Below are 19,294 nucleotides of genomic sequence, written 5' to 3'. Positions count from 1 at the left end.
CCTCTCCCAGAAAAGGGCCTCTGGCTTGAGCGCATGACAGCTGGCCCTGGATGGCTCACCGAGAAAAGCATGTTCTTCTTGTCCTGGTTGACAGCTCGGGGGTCAGGAACAGGTTCTGTGTGCTTGATGACGGATACAGACTCGCCTGTGGAGAAGGGGCCAAGGGGTTTTCAGATGACATCATGTCCTTCTCCCACACTTCCCATCCCTAACTCCCTCCCTGCTTGGCAGGACAGGGCCAGGTAAGGACCAAGCAACAATCCCAGACTCTGGAAGAAGCCACTGGAGGCAAATGGGAAATCCATTCATTTAAAGTAAAAAGACTTTGCTTGACTACTTAAAAGCTGCATGACTCTGGGTCACTTAACCTCTGTTTGCTCCTCTATAAAATGGGAACAATAATACGTACTCTTCAGAACAGGGTCTTGGTGAAAGTCAGATAAGTTGATGTATGTGAAAATGCACTGTCAACTGTGGAGCACATTCCTGGGAGGGAGAGGCCCACACCCTTGGGACCTTACCTCCCTCACCCACATGGCGGGGGCTCAGGCAATCATCCTGGGCCAGCCTAGCCTTGCTTCCTTGGACCATGGGGAATGCTCACTGGCTCTTCACCCTCTCTCTCCCAGAGGAGAAACAGAAGCAGCCATGGTTTCAAGTACATGCGAACCTTCCATCTTGTCCTAGGATCTATGGTTCCTCACTTGGGGACTTTTCAGGAGACAGCATAGTTCTCTGGGTGAGTATGTTCATATGTCTGTGTGGAAGGGATGGGTCAAGAACCATCTGGAGAATGGGTTCAAATGTCTTGCCCTCTCCCATGACCCCTGTGCCAGGCTTGCAACAGAATGAACAAAGCTGAGCAGCGCTGACACGGCTGCCGCTATGGAACCAGGAGGGGGCCCTATTGCTGAGTGTTCTCTTTTATCCACCTGGAATTTCATCCCTGTGCACCCAGCCCCTCCCTCACCAAATCCTCATCCCACACCCCCTTGGTGCGTCTTCCCACCCAGGCCACCAGACCTGTCAGGATGGACTGGTCAACCCGCAGGGTGGTAGATTTGATGGAGAGGATGCGGATATCTGCAGGGACTTTGTCTCCCACTGTGGAGAGAGTAGAGAAGAGTGAAGTCAGCTGAGAAGGGGGCTTCCTTCCTTCCTAAGAAAACCCCCAGTCTTTGACTACTTCCCCTTATCCTTCAGGTCTTGGAGGGGTCACCTAGGCTGGGTGCCCCCCTGGGCTTGAGTTGGGTCCCGGCATGTTGCCCTGCAGCCCCAACAAGCATCTCCTTCTTAACATTCCTTCCAGTTGTCCCCCTGGTTGCATGCTTTTCTCCCTCTGGGCTGGAAGCCCTGTGAGGGAGGGTCTGGCATCCCGCCTGGACATAACATATGCTCAGTAAACGTGTGCTGAGTGACTGACGGGGAAATCAGGAACAATCTAGTTGTATAAGGAGAAAATACAACTGAGAATGGATGACAGCAAAACAGAGAGGGAAATAAGAGGGAGAAAGGTGAGGAGGGCAAGGCAAGAACAGAACTAAGGAAAATAGGGTGAGTCGGAGAGAAGTGTGTCGGGGGAAGAGAATGAAGGTGAACAGCTGGGGAGGCAGGAAGACACAGGAGAAACTAGGGGAAGTGAAAAAGTCATTGTCACCCAAGACAAAAGGTGGAGCGCGAAGCAGGAGAGAGTGATGGAGAGGGAGATACAAGGGTGAGGACGCTGGAGAGGGAGGAGCGGCTCAGGCAAAGGGCGCAGGTCTGCACATCAGAAACCTGCCAGGCCCTGTCTGAGCATTTGAAGGAAGGCCAGGAGCCCTGGTGAGTGAGCTGGGGAGTTGTGCAGGAGAGAAGGGGAGGGCTGCAAGAAACAAGGAGTGGGGGGGGCAAGGGCAGCGACACAGCCCAGAGAGCTGAGAAAGAGGGGGGAGGCCAAGGGAGAAGCACAGAAAGAGTGGGTCAGAACAGAGACCATGCTGGGGGGAGGCTGACGAGGCAGATGCCCCACCAGACTCAGAAACCTTTGAGGAGGTTAATCACCTCCCAGGGCCTCTGCTTAATCCTGCCTGCTCCCATGGATAGTACCGGGGACAGGGTTTGATCACTTTCCTTCCTCTGTTTCTAAGGTCCCTCCTCCTGTGCCAGAGGAAGCTGACAGAGGGAGCAGGTTGGCGACAGAGTTGGGCGGGACACCCTTGTCACCCAAGCTGAAGGGATATTTATAGAGATTCATGGCGCTGATTCCAAACCCTCACTGTGGCAAGATGGCCCTGTGAGGGCCCACCAGGGTCTTCTGCCTGCCTTCCCTCTCTCTCCCCAAGCTTCCCATGATGGTGACTTGAGTGTCTGGTGGAGGCAAGCAGGCCTAGAAAGATATATTCCCCGATGCCAGGGGCCTGGAGACGGGGGAAGGCCTGCACAGGGCAAATATAAAAACCGCTGAAGGGGGCAGAATCCCAGTAATCTTAGCCCCCGGCCCCCACCCTGCCGTCAGGCATTAAGTGTCCCTCAGCCCAGAGGCGGGGCGCTCCTTGAGCTCTTCTGCTCCCAGGTCCCGTGCTCTCTGCTGGCGCCTGAGTTTCCCTTACATGGGCGGGGGCTTGAGCCTTCGGCCCCCCTTTTCCCTTCTACCCTCGCTCCTTCCCCTTTGAGAGGCCTCAAGGACACTGAGAGGTCAAGATTTAAAGCTGACCAAGCTTGGGGGTGGGTGGAAGGAGAGGGAAGCCAGGCTCAGGAGGGGGGTGGAGACAGAGCCATTGGCAGAGACTGGGTTCCACCTGTTGCTTGCAAGTGCTGGGCGAGAGGAGGGGAGCAGGGGGTCTGCCTGCAGCTTCAGGGACAGGACTGGCTGTTCCTGCTGAGACTCTGGCAGGGAGGGGGTGCTGTGGCCACAATGCCCTGGGGTGACCTCCTGAGGAGTCTGGGAAGGAGAGGCAAAGACTCTGCCGTCCTGGCTACATCTTGGACACCAGGACCAGGGGCTGGCCAGCCCCGACTCCCAATATACACATCTCCTTGGCCTCGAACCCAAGGCCTTCCATCCTGGACCACTCATTTCCATCACTCACCAGCCACTTCCACAATGTCCCCAGGGACAATGTCCCGAGCCTTGATCCTTTGCACTGACTTGCGGTCAGCCCGGTAGACCTTTCCCATTTCGGGTTCATATTCCTTCAGAGCCTCAATGGCGTTCTCTGCATTACGCTCCTGGGGGACAGGGTGGATGAGAGGAGGGTCATCAGAGGAAGGAAGTTGTGGAATGGGAGGGGACTGGTGGGGGAGGATTAGGGGGTGTGGAGATGGAGGAGCAGCGGCAAGAGTCTCAGGGGAAACCTTCCAGGCATCACAGGGGAGGAGGCATGTTATACAGCCCAGGCTCCTGACATAGGGAAGCAGACAAACCCCACACGAGGGTAGGTGTGTTTGTGTTGAGGAAACTGTCCCCTATGGCTGAAAGTGGGTAAAGGGTTTGGGGAAGAGAGGAAAGAAGAATCAAAGGAAATCAGAAAGCAGGGGACAGGAAAAATAGAGGGTGGGAAGGGAAGAGAAAGAAGGAAATCAAACTAGCATTTATTGAAATTCTACCGTATGGCAGGCCAAGGCTGGGCGCTTCCACACTCACCATCTTGTTAAATTTCCCCACATCTCTGAGGGATAGGATCATTAGCCCCATTTTACAGATAAGGAAACTGAGGCTCAGAGAAATGAAGGAAATTGCCCAGGGTTATATGGTCAGCAAGTGACAGTGGGAACACCAGTCTCCCACCTCTTTCTAACACTCTGTCCCATTTCCCAACTGGGCAATAGGACCAGAGAACAAGTCTAGCCCAGGGCAAGTCATGGAGGAGGAGAAGACAGGGAGGGAGGCCGGCTTCACGGTCAGTGTCAGGACATGAAGGAGTGAGGCGGGGTCAAAGCTAACCTGCCAAACCCCCACAATGGCGTTGGCAATGAGGATCAAGAGGATGACAAAGGGTTCAACAAAGGCAGTGACGGTCTCTTCACCTTCCTCGAACCAGGCCAGCACCTGGAGAGCAGGGGAAGGGAGAATAACAGGTAAGAAAGCCCCTCAAATGGGTAAAGAGAGGAGATGGAGGTGAGAATGTGTGGACAAACAGGGCAGGGCACCATGCGAGTGCTGCAGCCCCATGTGGGTGTGAGGTTCTCCATGCTCCAAGGCGCATACTCACATAGGCACTGCCGCTGCTCTTATTCAGCGGGCACAGGCGGGCACAGACATGCACACCTCAGGGATTAACTGGGAATGCTTTTAGGTTCCCCTGACTGAGTTGCTGGCTTGTAAACAAACCTCAGGGGACACTCGAGCCAACTACCCCCAAAGCTACATCCATCCCATGGGAGCCAAAACTCCATAGGAAAAACCCTGTGGTCCTTGCAGGCGACTGGCCCACCCACAGCCCTCCCCCATAGCCCAAGGCAGGGAAGCTCTGATTTCATGAGGGAGCAGGAGGTGGGGATAGTGTTACGGGGCCTCCTGTACACACCCCACCCCAGCTGTTGCCACTGCCAGGCAACAGCCACAGGCAAATGTCAAGGAGCAAATCTGAGAAGGGAGGAGGGAGGCCCTGCCAGCTAGGACTCAGGGGCCTACAAGGCCTCCATTAAGGAGACCAGGAGATGAGGAGACTTCTTTTGCCTCTAGAGTCTCGTCTTCCGGCAGGACTAAGATGTTAAGGAAGAAACTCCCTAAGGATGGACTGCTGGGATGGTGGGTGCTGAGGGAAGCTCTGGGGCCGAGAGACGGCAGGGCCTGGAGAGTGGGCAGGCAGGGCTGAGGCTGTGAGGGGCGGGGGAAGGCGAAGGTCAGGCCAGGAGCGCGAGGATGGGGACCCAGGAGTTCCAGTCCTGATTGGAGGGAGGGTGGCGAAGCTGGGAGACAGATGAGGGGTTTGGGCTTTCGGGGGCATTTGGAGCCATCCTCGCACCAGGAGCTCTTTCCCGCCTCTAGGAGGGAGTATTTGCCTCAACCAATCAGTGTCAGGAGGGCGGGGCATGGGCGTCAGGATGCTCAGGGATTGGTGGAGCAGGGCGTGGTGCGCCCCGGGGCATGCTGGGAGTAGTGGTGGCCAGGGAGTCTCTGGGCTGGGGAGCCGGCTCTGGGGGTAACCTGAGCCCTCGAAGCTCTTGAAGCTGCAGGGGTGGCTTAGCTTCAGTGTTTTGGCTGAGAACACCCTTAAAGCTTAAAATAAAACCTGCCTGCAGGGTGTGGGGGAGGACACAGGAAGATGCAAATCAGCGCCTTCCCACCTCCCTCAGTTCTGGTCTGTTAGAATAGGATGCTGAGGGCAACAGGTTAATTCGGAGCATTCTGCCAACAGGCCGTCCAGATCTCCTGCAACCCACACACCCAGCCAGCCCCCAGATGTCCTACCACACTCACAAAGGAAATGCAGGCAGCCAGGAGAAGGATCCGCACCAGGAGGTCTTCAAACTGCTCTACCACCAACTCCCACAGGGACTTCCCTGGGGAAAGAGGCAAGAGGAGGCAGCCCCACTCCCAGGGTTAAGGTCTGGTGGATGGATGGATGGATGAAGCGCTGGGACTCCAGGTGCAGGCTGGGGTCCAGGGACTGAGAGTGCCCTGAATTACAGCCTGGAGCAGGAAGGTTCTGGGGTGATGGGCAAGGCCACTTGGTACTGAGAGAAGGACTGAGGGAGCCACCAGGCTCCTCAATGTGGTGGGCAGTGGTTCAAGGGCTGGATGCTTCAAGGAGAATGTGCCTGGAAACTTCTGCCTCCAGCCAGACTCTAACCTTTGGGGAGGGATATCTGCCCAGGAGTGGGTAGGATGAAGGCAGAGAGAAAGGAGTGGGGCCCAGAGCAGAGGGAGGGTCATTTACCAGAGCTCAGGGATTCCAACAACTTACCTTCCTCAGCAGGGAGCTCTACCCAGGGAAAAAGAAGAAAAGGACATATTCATTTGAGGTTCAGTCTAATGCCCCCCGCATCAAGGACTTTGTGGCTAAGGTAAGAGAATCAGGCCACCAAAAGGCCATCTGAGGTTCACCAAGGTCATCCCATAAAACCTCCTAAAACTCTGGGGCTCAGGGACCGTTTTCTCAGGATCCTCTTCCCCCCTGCAGTCATTGGACCATGGCCCAGCTCCTCCCTAAGATACCCTTAAGGGTGAGGCTCCAGTGTGTGTGTTTGTGTTGCAGGGGGCACAAGAAGTTGTTACCAGTCTCTTCTCCAAGGGACACTTATCATTAAGGCCGTATTTGTGTGTGTGTGTGTGTGTGTGTGTGTGTGTATTGTAGGGGGCACAAGAAGTTGTTAGCAGTCTCTTCTCCAAGGGACACTTACCATTGGGGCCGTATTTCTCCAGATGCCGCTTAACTTGTTCCGGGGTGAGGCCAGCAGTCTCGCTCACCCCAAAATAGGCCAAACATTCTTCTGTGGTCTTGGAGTGTGCAGCCTCCATTATGCTCCCTTCCTGGGGGCCAGGGGGCGGTGTGTTCCTTCTGGAGGGTTCTCACGCGTGGGGAGCCTTCCTCAGTGAGTCCACCTGCCTGTTTGTCTGGGTTTCTTCTTTTTTCTCTCCTGCCCCCCCCCCCAGGTTCTTCTTCCCTCCACAAAGCTCTAACCCAGTCCCACTTGCAGCAGCCGGCCACCCCCCCAACCCCCAGCTGGTCCTTATGAGAGAGTGGGGGGGCAGGCTCCCCCCTCCTCCAGATCAGGGATTGGCTGGCTGAGACTTCAGCAGGAGGGATCAGAAGAGAGAGATATTTCTGCTGACAGAGGGGGAACAGTGGGGCTGCAGCCTGAGATGTCACTCATGAGGGAAGCTAAGGTGGCCCCAGCCCCGGGGCAGGGGGGGCAGGGAGAGACTTCACTCTCTGTCTTCTGCTACTGACCCCAATTGCTTTGACTTCCTCAGTTGCACTGGATTTCCTATCCCAAACTCACGCCCTAGTTCTTCCCATAAGCCCGCTCCACCTCTCAGGCCTTCGCCTTTTGCTTTCCTCGCACCTCTCTTCCCGTCTCATCCACCCTGAACCTGTTTCTACTGTCACAGTCTTCTTCTTCCTCGCCTATTTTGTTGAAAGGGCAGCAGAGATCCTCCAAACTTCAGGGGATTGAAGAGAGGAGAACATCCTTTGGGGACCAGAGGAAGTGCCTCTAGAGGGACAAGGGGAAGTCAAGAGGGGAGAGGGTCAAAGGGATAGGGCAGAAGATGGTAACCCTACCCTAGGGAGGGGTTGCTAAAGCCAACAACAAGGGATTTAGTGTCCAGGCCCTGGTGAGCAAAGCCAGGACTGTCTGTCTCTCCCCTAAACTTCCCCCCTCCCCATCGCTCTAACTTGGCCTCTGGGAACATAGCCTTCAGGGCCCCCCATCCCTGACAAAGAATCCCCCCCATCAAGAAAATGGGATACCCCAGCAGCAGGGTAACCCAAGAAGCTACAGAATGTGCTGATGGCAGAGGGGGAGGGATAAATGTTTCAGGATCGGGGCAGAGGTCACCCCAAGACATGAAATGAGGGTCACCTCATCCCACATTGTGCTCTCTTTAACTCAAGGCAGACCCCAGTGTATGGTCCGCACTCCACCCTGGCTGTGAAGAATCTGTCCTCAAGGGGAGAGAGGATCAGAGCCATGTGCTCAGGTGCTGGGCGCATCCCACCAGAAGAGGCATGAGGGAGGGGGCATCCAGGAAAGAGGCCTGGGTGAGCTGGGTATGACCAAGGCTCCAGACCAGAGGAATGGGGAGCAGGCAGATGCATGGGTCAGGTCTAGGGGAAATGAGGACAGAAGAGAGCTGGGAGAGCAGAGACGGGGGTGCCAGGGTCAGAGGGAAGTCTGAGCAGTGGGAAAAGGGGACAGCAGAGAGCAGGCATGCAGCAGCCAGGGCAGCAGGGGCCCAGGGCTGGGTGCAAAACCACAAGTTGTTGCTGAGCGGCTGGCCTTGGTGTCAGCTTCCTCAGAGAAGCAGCTGTCTGAGCCCCCCACCCCCACCCCTACTCCAGGACGGGGGCGTCTCTTGATTACTACCAGGGCAGCTGCTGGAGGAGCAGACGGAGGGTAGCGTGGGGTGAGGCCAGAGGAAAGGAGGGCAGAGAGAAGAGAGAGGTTCAGTAAGCATAATGGTGAAAGGTCAGCGAGGGGAAGAAGGAGCGTCATGACCCTGGTCTCAAGTCCTTCCTCCCTCCAGGCCTCAGTTTCCTGAGATGAACAATGAGAAACATGGACCACTAAAAGGGTTCTCAAGGCTGTCTTCCTCTCCGGCGCTCAAGTTCCTAAGCAGACAATGGCATAGGAGACAGCGGGACAAAGGAAAGGAAGCCCTACTTTTGGGGAGTAGGACAGCAGGGGTAGATGGAACTTAAGGATTTATCCCCCCATACTCATCCCTTCCTATGCCTGGACTTGGGGGGAGGGGCAGCTGCCAGGGTGAGTTGAGGACACCGCGCTCCTTCCCTTCCCCTTTTCATGGTTCTAACAAACCCCTCCCCTGAAGCAAAATCCTGCTGTGACCTGGGATTGGGGGGGCTTAGACAATGGGGTATGAGTGTCGGGGGTCACACTGACAGGCACCTCCACCTGGCCCAGCACCCACCTTCTTAGGCCAGAGTCAGGCTTAGCATCTGCCAAGCTTTTTGGCGCTGGCTGGCTTCTCCCTACCACCACCTGGAGGAGTGACAGGGGCACTGTCTTAAAGGAGCAGGAATGCCCAAACATGGAGAACGGGGAGAAGACTGGAGAGATCGCAACTTCAAGAGAGTTGAGAGCAAGAAGCCAGGAAAGGAGGCAGGATTTACAGGATGTCACTGCCAACGGGGCCCTTTAAGGTTATTCATTTCTACCTCCCTCAACTTCTGAGAGGGGGAAACTGAAGCCAGAGAGGGAAAGCCACCAGCCAAGAACTGCAAAAGGATCAGCATCAGGGAGGCTGGGGGTGTGAACTGGGATGGAGGAAGGCTGCACATAAGGCGCTCTCCTGGACTCCCCCACTGGGGGTCTCCAAGCCCAGAGCTGGAAGACATTCTTCCTCTTCTGCCTGATGGCTGATGCTGAGAACAGTAGAGGCCTAGCTCTGAAGGACATAGAGATAGAGCCTGGCCAATCTCTGACCAGCTCCAAACTTCAGTTTAACAATTCATAAGGAAAGGCTTAGAGGGGAGTAGTCTCTTAGGCTCCTTAAGCCAAGAGACACAAATCTTGGGGGCTGAGGGAATCCTCCTACCCCTCCCCCACTCATCTTCTGAAGGCAAGTCCCTGAAGGCTGGCAGGGTTTGGGGGCGGGGGGAGCCTCACAGCAACAGTTGCTGCTAGATTAGGAGAGGATCAGGTCCTGCTTACCCCAGAGCACCACAGCCTTCACTCACCATCTCACTTTGAGAACACAGCACCCAGATCCCCAAACCATCCCATTTTTGCAAAGCCGATTCTATTCCCAGTCTCCTGAAGCCAAGGTTTGGGGGAGCCCCAGGGATTAGACAAAACCAGGAGAGCCAGAAGGCTTCCCCCAGCTAGCCCCCAGCGTGGGTGGCCTATGAGCCCAGCTGTCTCCTGTCCATCTCCCAACAGGACACAAGGCCCAGAATAGCAAGGTCATAAGCATGGGTAGGGCCTCCTGGAGGTGGGGGGAGAGGCTGAGGGGCATGTAGGCTCCATGCTGCCTGGGAGGGAAAGTGAGAGGCAGAATGGTAAGAGGCAGAGCTGGATGGAGGTAGGGAGGGGAGAGGGCCAAGGAAAATACGTGAGAGTCTTCAGAACCTGGCTCCTCCTTGTTGGCACCCACCACCCCCAGAAAGGAAGCCCAGGGGTGCCCTCCATTGGAGCAGGGCAGAGCCGCAGTTCAGTTCAGAGAGCAGAGCCTGGGTCTAAGGAGGGGAGTGTGGGAGGAAGGGAAGATGCTGCACTCAGATGCCCATAGAGCCAGGCACACCATGTGAGTGAAGGGGGCTGGTGGGAATGGAGCAGATGTAGAAGGTGGACTCTGTGAGGCTGTCTTCTGATTTTCATGAGAAGCCAATAATCTGAACTTTTACGTGAACTCCAATGGGAACATTATCCAGGTCAAGCAAATCATGTCAGCAGCTCCAACCTAGATGAAACTTCCCATTTTACAGATGAGGATACTGAGGCCTGGAGGGGCTACACCTTGACCGGGCCTCACAGCAAGTGAGAGGCAAAGCCACGACTGGAAGACAGTGCTTTTGGTCATCCATGCTCCAGCTTCCCAGCTTGGCTCTGGGAAGGAGGGCAGTCAGCCTGCCCTTGGGCCCCTCTGCAGCCACTCTGTGGCTGCCACATTAAATCTCTCCTAACACAGCCACCATGCCCCCGGCCCACTCCCATGATCTTTCTCTGCCTGCTTTCCCCCAGGATAGGAAGGCTTAACTGAAGAATTCAAAGCAGGAAAGGCCCTTGGAGAACATCAATCCTGCTGTTAATAATCCTGTCCCATTAAGAGAACTTCGCTGGAAACCCCAAGAAGCACTGTTTGGCTCTGCACTTACCGCTCGACCAACAGGACAACCCACAGCGGAACGACGGGCCGACTGCACAGGGACTCAATCTGACCCAGCCCTCCGGCCCCTCCGGTCTGGAGTTCACAACGCTGAGTGGGCTGCCTTCCTGACCCCCACCTCCCAGCCCCCACTGCAAACACTGGCCACAGCCATCATGATGGAACTGAGATAAACCCTTTTATTTATTTATGCTTCTCCATTTTGTTTAAAACAACAACAACAACCACCTTAATATAACTGACAGCCCTTCCCCCTCACCCTTTCTTGGGTTAGGGGGTGGTTAATGGGGGAAATGGCCCCCAGGGGTGGGGCTGACCATAAGAGCCCCTTGGGGAGGTAATGGAGCCCGAATCCCCTGCCCAGGGGATGGGGCACCTGTAGTGTATCAACTGGGGAGTTAATAGGGCTCTTGAACCTCTTCTTGTACCAACATACATGCCCTTGGCCGTCAAGGGTCAGGAAGCATGTGGGGAGGGGATTCCTACCGCTTCTCTATGTCCCAGCCCAGCCCCAGTCTCAGGAACTGAGGGCTAGGGAGCCAGAAGAGTGGAGAAAAAGCAGGGTGGGTGTCTCACACGAAGGAGTACTGGTTATTAATGGCTCTGGGATGGCCCCCTTCTTCTCCATCGCCCCCTAGTGGTAAATGCTGGAGCTGCACCATCGGGGTTGCCCCAGGGTCCCCACCAGATCCAGCGCCTCCCTGGGCCTCGTTTCCTGGTGCTATGGCCTCTTCCAATTCAACCACGGGGACCAGCTCAACCACGGGGACCAGCTCTTCCTGGACCCCTCCAGTGCCCGCTTTCTCTTTCTCTTGCCTCTCTTTGGCTGCTGTGGCTGTTGCTGCCGCCACTTCTGGCGCCCCCGGCGCCTCTTCTGCCCCAGGATGTGTGGGATCTGTCCATGAAGGGGGTTCAGGGGGCTGGGGTGGGTCATGGGAGGTGTTCGGTTCTGGATAGGAACGGTAAGAAGACAGACTGATTGTGGAGAGAGGCAAGCTCTTGCAGCGGCCTCCCCTTCACTCATCCCCCAAGGAGCCGTGTGCTATCTCCCCCACATCCCATCTCCTGAGCAACCCCCCATCCATGGAAGATGGATCATGGGCGGTGGTGAGAGGAGGACCACACTTACACACAGTCACTCGCTCCGAAGGGCATGAGGGTGGAGGAGGCATCGGGGTAGCATCGATCTCCCTCGCACACCCCTGCATGGCTCCCGGCCTGCTCCCGGCCTGGGGGGGAGGGGCAACGTGGGGACAGATGGGACGTTGGGGTGGGGAAAAGGGAGAGATCAGACAGGGGAATCAGACATCAAGGGAGGGGGGAAGGGGATCAGATTGAGCATCCCCAAGAAGGGCAGGCACAAAGCAAGGTTGTGACGAAGGGCAAAGACAAGGCCGGGGAAGATGGATCTAGGAGACAGACAAATGATGGAACAGAGGAGTCTGATGGAATGGGAATGCACCAACCCAACTCTCAACTTCCTCCCCGACTCCAGCAAGGAGCCCTCTGCCTTCCTACAGCTTCTCAGTGTACTTCCTTCCCTTCGAAACCCCAACACACAGGAACCTTCTCTACTCCACTCTCCCTAACCAAGCCTCTCCTCCTCATAGCCCCCCGCCCCGTCTTTCTGGCACACACACCTCCTCACTTCTTGGGTGCACGGGCACCTCCTCCCCTGCAGACCTGCTCTGCTCACCCTGCTGTTGCTGGGAGGACACGACATAGCTGACAAGGACAACGTCACTGGAGCCTCCAGACTCCAGAGGGATGGGGTGCACCCGGAAATGCTCGAGCATATCAAAAATGGACTGGAACCACAGGTGCTGGACCCGGCACTGACCCTCCTCATTCAGCGACAAACGCAGGTGCTGAGGGCAGGAGGAGCAGGGTGAAGTGGGAGGCCACGCCCCTGCCGATTACAGAAGCCGTCTCCCTTGGACGGCAATGTTCCCCGACTCCACCCGCAAGCTCGCTGCGTAAGATACAGCCTTTTACTCAGTCACTCACCTTGGCCTTGCCCTGGAAGTTGAAAGTGAGGACATACTCGCCCCGCCTTGTCTCACTCTGACGTACCAGGAAAACACCATGGGAGCCGGGGCCTCCAGCCAGCACTAGCTGGGCGGCCTTGAGTCGAGAGAGCATCCCGTGGAACCAAGGATACCCTGAGAGGGGCTGGTCCCCCTCACGTCCCTCTGACTCCCCCTGGAACAGGAATGACCCTTCAGGAAGGAGAGAGGGAGGGAAACCGGGGTGTCAGGGAAGCCTCCCCCATCCTGGGAGAAGAAAAGACTTGCTTTCCCCTCACGTGTCACTTCCCTCCCGCTGGGTCAGATCCCTCAGGATCCCAAGACAAGAGCTTCAAGAAGGTGGGGAAGTGGGCCTGGAGGCAGACATACACTCACACCCCTGGTACCTGTGGCTGTTTCCGGAGTGTCCAGGGGCGGGTAGGGGGCCGAGAGGGGATGAACTGTCCCTGCTGGGGGTCCCTCTTCAATAGGGATGCGGGGGGGCAACTCTGGGGGAAGCAGTTCCATTGAGTCAAAATGGGAGGCGTTAATGGAGGCAGAACTGGGGGAGATAGATGCCGAGGGGCGGTCTGAGAGGCCCCCATATGCCCCTGGAAAAAAACGGAGGGCAAAGTTGAGAATTTGAGAAGCTACTCTCTGGCAGGATTGGTCTGCATGGGTTCACTTCCCCACCAGCCATTCTACCCTGTGTGCACTGGCAGAGTCAGCTGCCTGAAATGCTGGATCCTTCTTTAGTCAGTGACCCCTGATGGTTTTTACCAATGGCTCCTAACTTATGCTTCATGCACTGCTGAGGCACTGCAGAGTTACTGCAAGGAGATCCTACAATCCACACGTGCCTATATCTTTTCTGAATCAAGTGCTGAAATTACAGCCATTGGTGCGGAGGTGGGGGATAAGCACTCAATATTTTTACATTAAAAAGGGGTTCTTTTTTGGCCTATAGGACAAAGCCCCCAACTCTCAGAGGCATCAGATCCTCTTTCTACTAATCCCTCCAACCTAACCAGCTTGATCTTCAAGTTCACCTGTATTCATGCATCCTCCACTTTAGCTCAATTATCCCACCCAATTTTCCCAAATCTCCTGGGCTCTCTCCATGTGTGGTCTCTGCTCTCGCCATTTGCTTCCTCCAAGCCGTGTGCTTTTCTCTCACTTTCTCTGTGTGGTATTCCCTGTCTATTCCACCTTCTCCGATTCTCTTCCTCCTCTGAGCTCCCAAGGTGCTACTGGCTTGTGCCGCTCAGAGGACACTGAGCACAGGCTCTCCATTTTGGTCCTGCTTTTTAGATGGAGTGCCATCTTGTCAACTCAGCTGACTGTGAGTCCATGGAGGGCAAGGAGCTCATCTCAGGCATCTCTGGGTGCCCCCATCCTGCTCCAGAGGCTAGCACAGGGTCTGCTATGTACCAGGGCATTCCTGAATGTCTGCTGAGTGGCAGGCCGGAGCCTATAGGAATGTTGTACATGGGCATATAGGTATATAGTGCAGAGAGCAGTGGCTCAGGTATCAGACTGGCATAGCCCCTATCTTTGTCCATGACTCTCAGGTGACTTCAGAAAAGCCACTTCCCCTCCCTTGTCTTAGTTGCCTGAGAAACGAGGGGATTGGAACTGATGACTTGTAAAGTCCACTCTAGCTCTAAGATTCTATAATTCACTTGTTTACTCTCTGAATATAGCCTTTGTGCTAGGTACTGTGAAACTGAAACTCAGAATGGAAGGTGAGGAGGAAAGGGTGTAGTGGAGTCTAGAAAGGTGAGCTGGGGCCAGGTAGACATGTCTTGGTGTGTTTATGTCGGGGGAAGGGTGTGTGTGTGTGTGTGTTCAGTCAGGCTAAGAAGTACAGAGAGTCAAAGGAAAATTTGGTACCATTGACATATGCACAGAGATGCAGGGTAAGAACAACCCAAAGATGTGTACAAAGTGTTCTGGATGCTTGGAGAAGAGAACCATTATCTCCAGCCAGAGTGCTGGCTGGCACTCAGCTTCTGTAAAAGGTGACAAGGCTCGGCACAGAAGGTTGGACAGGAGTTTTCCTGGGGCTTGTGTGGGATGGTGATGGTGATGGTTCTAAATGGCAAACTGTGGCCTGGCATGTTCAGGGACAAAAGATAAACATTCAGTGGGCGGGGGTGGGCAGCTGAGGAGCAGGAATGGGGAGCACAGTAGAGTCTGCAGAGAAGGCCTGGGCCTGACAGCAGGGGGTCTTGCGTGGCAGGTTCTGAGGTTCATAGCTCTCTAAGGCTCCACCCTTACCCTGCGACAGGCGGTCGTTGCTCTCACTGGGTCCCAGCAGCAGATCCTGGCTGGGCAGACTCTCTGAGTGATTCAGGCAGGGCAGCTCCAAGCTGTCTATGTTCTCCCTTGTAAGGAATGAGGTCCCAGGGGCCAGAGGGAGGGTCATGGGGTGGGGACTGGTAGCAGGGCAGGGTCTGCAGACACAGGGAAAATGGTGCTGGGAGGAAAGTGAGAGGCACAAGGCTGCTCCCCATCCCCACGCCTGGGTCCCCTCAGTGACAGAAGTCAGGCTCCTCACCCCGGGCTCAGACATTCTTGGATGTCAGACACCCAAGCCTTCACGTGTAGAGCATCAGCTGTCTCCAGGATATACTCCGAGGGGCCTTCCACCTAGGGGACAAGAGGAGGCCCACAGGCCACTTCCAGGTCCTGAGGCCTTAATCCACCCCTAAGGAGAAGAAAAACAGCCTCCCTCTGTCCCCTCCTCCCAGAAAAGCCGCAGCCCCAGGGACATGCTCACAAAGCACCTGACACACACACACCTCCTTCCACCAGCGTCCCTTGCTTAAATGTGCAAGGAGCTTTCTCCTCAACACAAGCGCTCCAAGGGGGAAGGGGAGCTCAGGGCTCCTACCTTAACCACAAATGTGTTCTCCCGGTCAGGCATCTCCAGGGCTGTGGTAGTCCGCACATCTGTGATAGTAGAGCAGGGAATGCTGAGTCGAGGCCGAGATGCCTAGGTCAGGAGAGACAACAAGATCCAGATTTTGGGTGTGCAGAGACCATCTTTCCCTTCCCTCCAGAGATTCATCTTTCCTTCTACATCCTAAGGGAGTTGGACAAAAGGTACCAACACTACTTTTTCAGTCCTGACCACAGCTCCTGACCCAGAGTCAGGAGCTGGCTTTAAAAACCAAAGTAAGCAAAGCTATGTATGTGGGCGGAGTTACCACTCTGGCTGCTCAATCACTTGCTCCCAGTCACCCACCCTCTTCTGGGCCTCACCTTGGGTGGTACAAAGAACTCCAGACGACTTCCTCCTCCTCCTTCTCCTTCACTTCGAAGCAGTAAGCGACACTTCTGCCACTGAGGTTGCCCTCCTCCCCCTGACGTAGGCCCAGCTGCCCCTCCTCCCCGGCCCACTCCAGCTGGGTCAGGGGCTGCCTCTTCAGCCCCCATGAAACTCAGCAGCTCTTCCCTCTGTACCATCCCTGCTCCATCCTTCAAGGCTCCCCCTCCCCGACTGAGTCTTAGCCTCTCAAAACGGTGAGTCCATCTGTCCCCAGGGGATGTTGCATCACTAACCAGTCCCCTGCCAATGGTCCCAGCCCCACCAGAGGAGTTGGAGTTGCTGTTTCCACCTAGGACTGGGGGGCCTGATGAGGTCTCTAGGGGCCCAGCTGGGGAGGGAGGGTCAACAGTCCCCCGCCACTGCAGGATCCCACGGACTGAACCACGGACGGAGCGACCCACTGAGCGGAGGGAGAAGCGTTTCTTTAGCTTCGGCTTCGAGGAGGTCGTAGAAGAGGAAGAGACTGAGGAAGGGAGGGGGCCGGCCAGGTCCTCAGATGATCGAAAAGGGCCCAGCACAGACAGGGGCCCGCCCACCCTGCAGCTCTCAAGGGACAGGTCATGTGGCGGGATCTCCACACTAGGACTCAGAGGAGCCAGGACGGGTGGCGAGAGGGAGCCGGAGGCCCGGGCCACCTCAGCTTCAAAGTGCTGCAGGAAGAGCTCAGCAAAACGGCGGGAGAAGGCAGCCTCAGCCCCGGGCCCTGCATATTGGGGGTGGGAGGCCAGGTAGAGGCGAAAACGGCGGGCAAAATCCAGGGCAGCAGCCCGGGCATGGGACTCGCAGAACTCCCGCCAACTTGGGGGAGGGGGTGGTGGCAAGGGAGGAGGAGAGGGGGAGGCCCCATCCTCTGGAGGAGGGGCACCATTCATGATGGTCCCCAAGAGGTGGAGAGGGGGAGCCTGTGGGGAGGGGCAGCAAAGAGGGAAGCAGCCAGAAGACACGGGGTGAGCGGCAGCAGCTGCAGAAGGAAGAGAGGCACATACACCGAGTCACTGCTGAGGTGGGACTGGGGGCAGAGCCCCACCCCGAGCCAGACTCCCTGTTCTGGTCTAGACTCCTCAGAACGCAATGGGGAAGCACATCAAACTGCCTCCCTTCCCCTTCCCAGATCCTTGCACCCCACGAGCCCCAGACGACCAGCTCTCCAAAGTCTAGCCTGCACCTATCCTGCTGCCTTCCCAAGCCGCTTTCCCTGGCTTTGGTTCCAGAAGCGACAGCCGGCTGTGGAGCACCTTCCTCTAAAAACGAATCTTTCTCACATCACCTCCCTTCTCTAAAGCAGATCCTTCAACATTACATGCTTCCCACGTTCTGTTCTTACCTTTCCCTGTGAGAGATTTTAATAACCTCTGTAATAGATGGGGAAACTGAAGCTCAGAAAAGTTTCAGAACTCCAAGTCTACTGTTTTTCCCACTGCATAGTCCTTGTCCCCAGTAACTGGCCGGGCCAGCCTGTCACAGCCCTTCACTGCCCTAGCTCTCAGAAGAGCTAGGCCTGCAGAGCTTAGAGACCCTGCCTTGTGCATCCTGAGGTCCAGCTCTGAGGGAGGTTGTTCATACGGAGGATGGATGGATCACAGATTGAAACAGCAATTGTCTTGAAAGCTGACCCCAGGGCCCAGCACCCAAGCACCGTGTGAAGGAAGCTTGGAAAGGCCCCAGCCCACTTCTTTGGTGCCCCTTCAATCTGGAGCCCAGAGACAACAGCACCAGGCGAGGAATGACCGTAGGTTGGGTCAGGGCAAGTCTTCGCTAGCCACAAAGTAAATAAAACATAACAGGGAGCTGGGACCCTAAGATTTTCCACCTTCCTCTTCTCTCACTGGGGAGTGCGCCCTAAAGGCTTGTTAGCCTGGTGCTTAAGGTGATGGGTTCTGGAATCAGACTTGGGATGAAATCCCTGCTCTGCCACCTATTAGCTGTGTGATCTTGAACAAATTATATGTCCTCTCTGAGCTTCAGTTTTTGTATCTATAAAACAGAGCTAATGATCCCTATCCTCTAGAATTGTTGGGAACATTAAATGGAACATGTCAGTGCTTGACACAAAGTAAGCACACAATAAATGACTGCCATTATGACCATCTTTACGGGTTCCAATTTCTAAAAGAAAAATTAGAGAAGCGAAGAGCCTTCCCAAGGTCTTACAACTAGCGACTGGCAGAGCTGGGATTTACAATCCATGGCTCTTTTGTTAACGCTCCTCTCCCATATTATATGGAAGATGATTGGCACCAGGACTGGGGCAAGGGCAGCTCAGGAAAGTCTCCCCAAATCTCAGACTCCTACCCACAGTCAGCGACCCCCTTCCTCCTTGGCCTAGGCCCTACACACTTAGATAGCTCCAACCATAAGGACAATTCCAAACCAACGAGAAGAAGCCAGGAGACACAAGAGTCATGGAGCACAGGGAAACCGAGCCAAGAGGTGCAGACACAGCAGAGACCAATCTCCAGGCAGAGGCCACCTCAGCTCACACAGGCCCACCCAACTCTCTGCACCACAGGCAGACCCAGCCCCTTTCAGGCCTGCTGACCCTGCGGCTCCCGAGCTGGTGACTCAGTTTCTCTTCTGCCAAGCAGGACTCAGACACATTTTCCCGATGCACCTGCCTCTTGGCTCAGTTCTGCTATTTCCCGAAGGGCGGGTGGTGGAGGGTGCAGGCTCCGCTCTCGGCTCGGACCCTCTGGGCCCGGTGGTCAATTCACTCCGACCCTACTCTCCTCTCTGGACACGCTCTACCAGCCCATTCCCCGGGGCCAGCCCTGTCTGCTGCACTCCCCGGGCCCGGCGTCCCTCCTGCCTATGGCGCTCCGCACCCCACCCCCCCACCCCGCCAAACCCCGTCCCCACCCGGGGCTCCTCTCAGGCGCCGGGGCCGGGGCGCGGAGAGGGAAGAGGGACTTGAAGAGGGGGGTTCCGGTTCCGGTCCCACCTGCATCTCGGTCCCCGCGGTTAGCTTCGGCGGCGGCGGCAGCTCCCGCTCCCTGCCCCCCACCCCCACCTCCGCGACTAGCTCCCAGCTTAGTTCTGCGCAGGCGCCGGGACCCCTTTTCCCGTCACCGAAGGAAGAAACCATAGAGAAGAGCCGCGACAGGGAAGGACACCTTCACACTCACTTCCGCCATCCTCCCACTCCGGGCAACCCTTCAAGAGCTAAGAGGGTGTGAGTCTCGGAGGGCTCAGTGACTGCCCCAGTTGCACCTAAAAGGAACCACAGAAGCAGCCGTAAGGAGGGGCTGGATCCCACCAGAGTGTCCAACCGGAGGAAATTCCGGACAAAGGAGAGAAGTCAATCATAGAGAAACCACCTTAGGGGATAGAGTCCTGAGGCCCTATTGAAGGCTAGAGTAGCCACCGGGTGCTGGGAACCAGCGAGATGGGAAGGTTCTTTGAAGGACCCGCTGCAGCCTAGAGCGCCTGGCCCGGCTGCTGGGCGGACACCGCCCGCAAGGA

The 19,294-nt window shown here is 56.1% G+C and overlaps 2 protein-coding genes and 1 long non-coding RNA gene across 11 annotated transcripts in view; 1 reads left to right on the top strand and 2 right to left on the bottom strand.

The window, feature by feature from the left end:
* The window catches only part of ATP2A1 (ATPase sarcoplasmic/endoplasmic reticulum Ca2+ transporting 1), a 17,714-nt gene extending 9,070 nt beyond the window's left edge, over window positions 1-8,644 (bottom strand). Inside the window, exons 1-8 of the mRNA XM_044747580.2 lie at window positions 8,579-8,644; window positions 6,325-7,140; window positions 5,889-5,906; window positions 5,402-5,484; window positions 3,923-4,027; window positions 3,069-3,207; window positions 1,024-1,104; window positions 60-145 (exon numbers count right to left, since the gene is read on the bottom strand). Coding sequence (XP_044603515.1) covers window positions 60-145; window positions 1,024-1,104; window positions 3,069-3,207; window positions 3,923-4,027; window positions 5,402-5,484; window positions 5,889-5,906; window positions 6,325-6,442 — 630 coding nt within the window. The 5' untranslated portion in view covers window positions 6,443-7,140; window positions 8,579-8,644. The remainder of the gene's footprint in view (window positions 1-59; window positions 146-1,023; window positions 1,105-3,068; window positions 3,208-3,922; window positions 4,028-5,401; window positions 5,485-5,888; window positions 5,907-6,324; window positions 7,141-8,578) is intronic.
* LOC139040188 (uncharacterized) lies at window positions 5,818-10,681 on the top strand. The gene is made up of 2 exons (XR_011494206.1): window positions 5,818-5,988; window positions 10,351-10,681. It is a non-coding gene; the product is annotated as an uncharacterized lncRNA (long non-coding RNA).
* SH2B1 (SH2B adaptor protein 1) lies at window positions 10,657-19,294 on the bottom strand. 9 transcript variants are annotated; one of them, XM_070484627.1, is made up of 11 exons: window positions 19,150-19,294; window positions 18,958-19,042; window positions 15,769-16,796; window positions 15,398-15,499; window positions 15,062-15,153; window positions 14,782-14,957; window positions 12,909-13,112; window positions 12,503-12,714; window positions 12,192-12,363; window positions 11,625-11,724; window positions 10,657-11,444 (listed from the first exon to the last, which is right to left on the bottom strand). In XM_070484627.1, exons 3-11 carry the CDS (start codon window positions 16,705-16,707, stop codon window positions 11,426-11,428), a joined length of 2,016 nt encoding a protein of 671 aa, XP_070340728.1. In that variant the 5' UTR covers window positions 16,708-16,796; window positions 18,958-19,042; window positions 19,150-19,294; the 3' UTR covers window positions 10,657-11,425. The 9 variants fall into 9 exon arrangements, with proteins under 9 accessions (XP_070340728.1, XP_044603518.1, XP_070340729.1 ...); XM_044747583.2 differs by lacking the exon at window positions 11,625-11,724; XM_070484628.1 differs by lacking the exon at window positions 19,150-19,294 and having other exon boundaries at window positions 18,958-19,136.

Source organism: Equus asinus, chromosome 14, assembly GCF_041296235.1.
Source record: "Equus asinus isolate D_3611 breed Donkey chromosome 14, EquAss-T2T_v2, whole genome shotgun sequence".
NCBI classification, from domain to species: Eukaryota; Metazoa; Chordata; class Mammalia; order Perissodactyla; family Equidae; genus Equus; species Equus asinus.
This window is presented reverse-complemented; position numbering and strand designations above follow the sequence as displayed.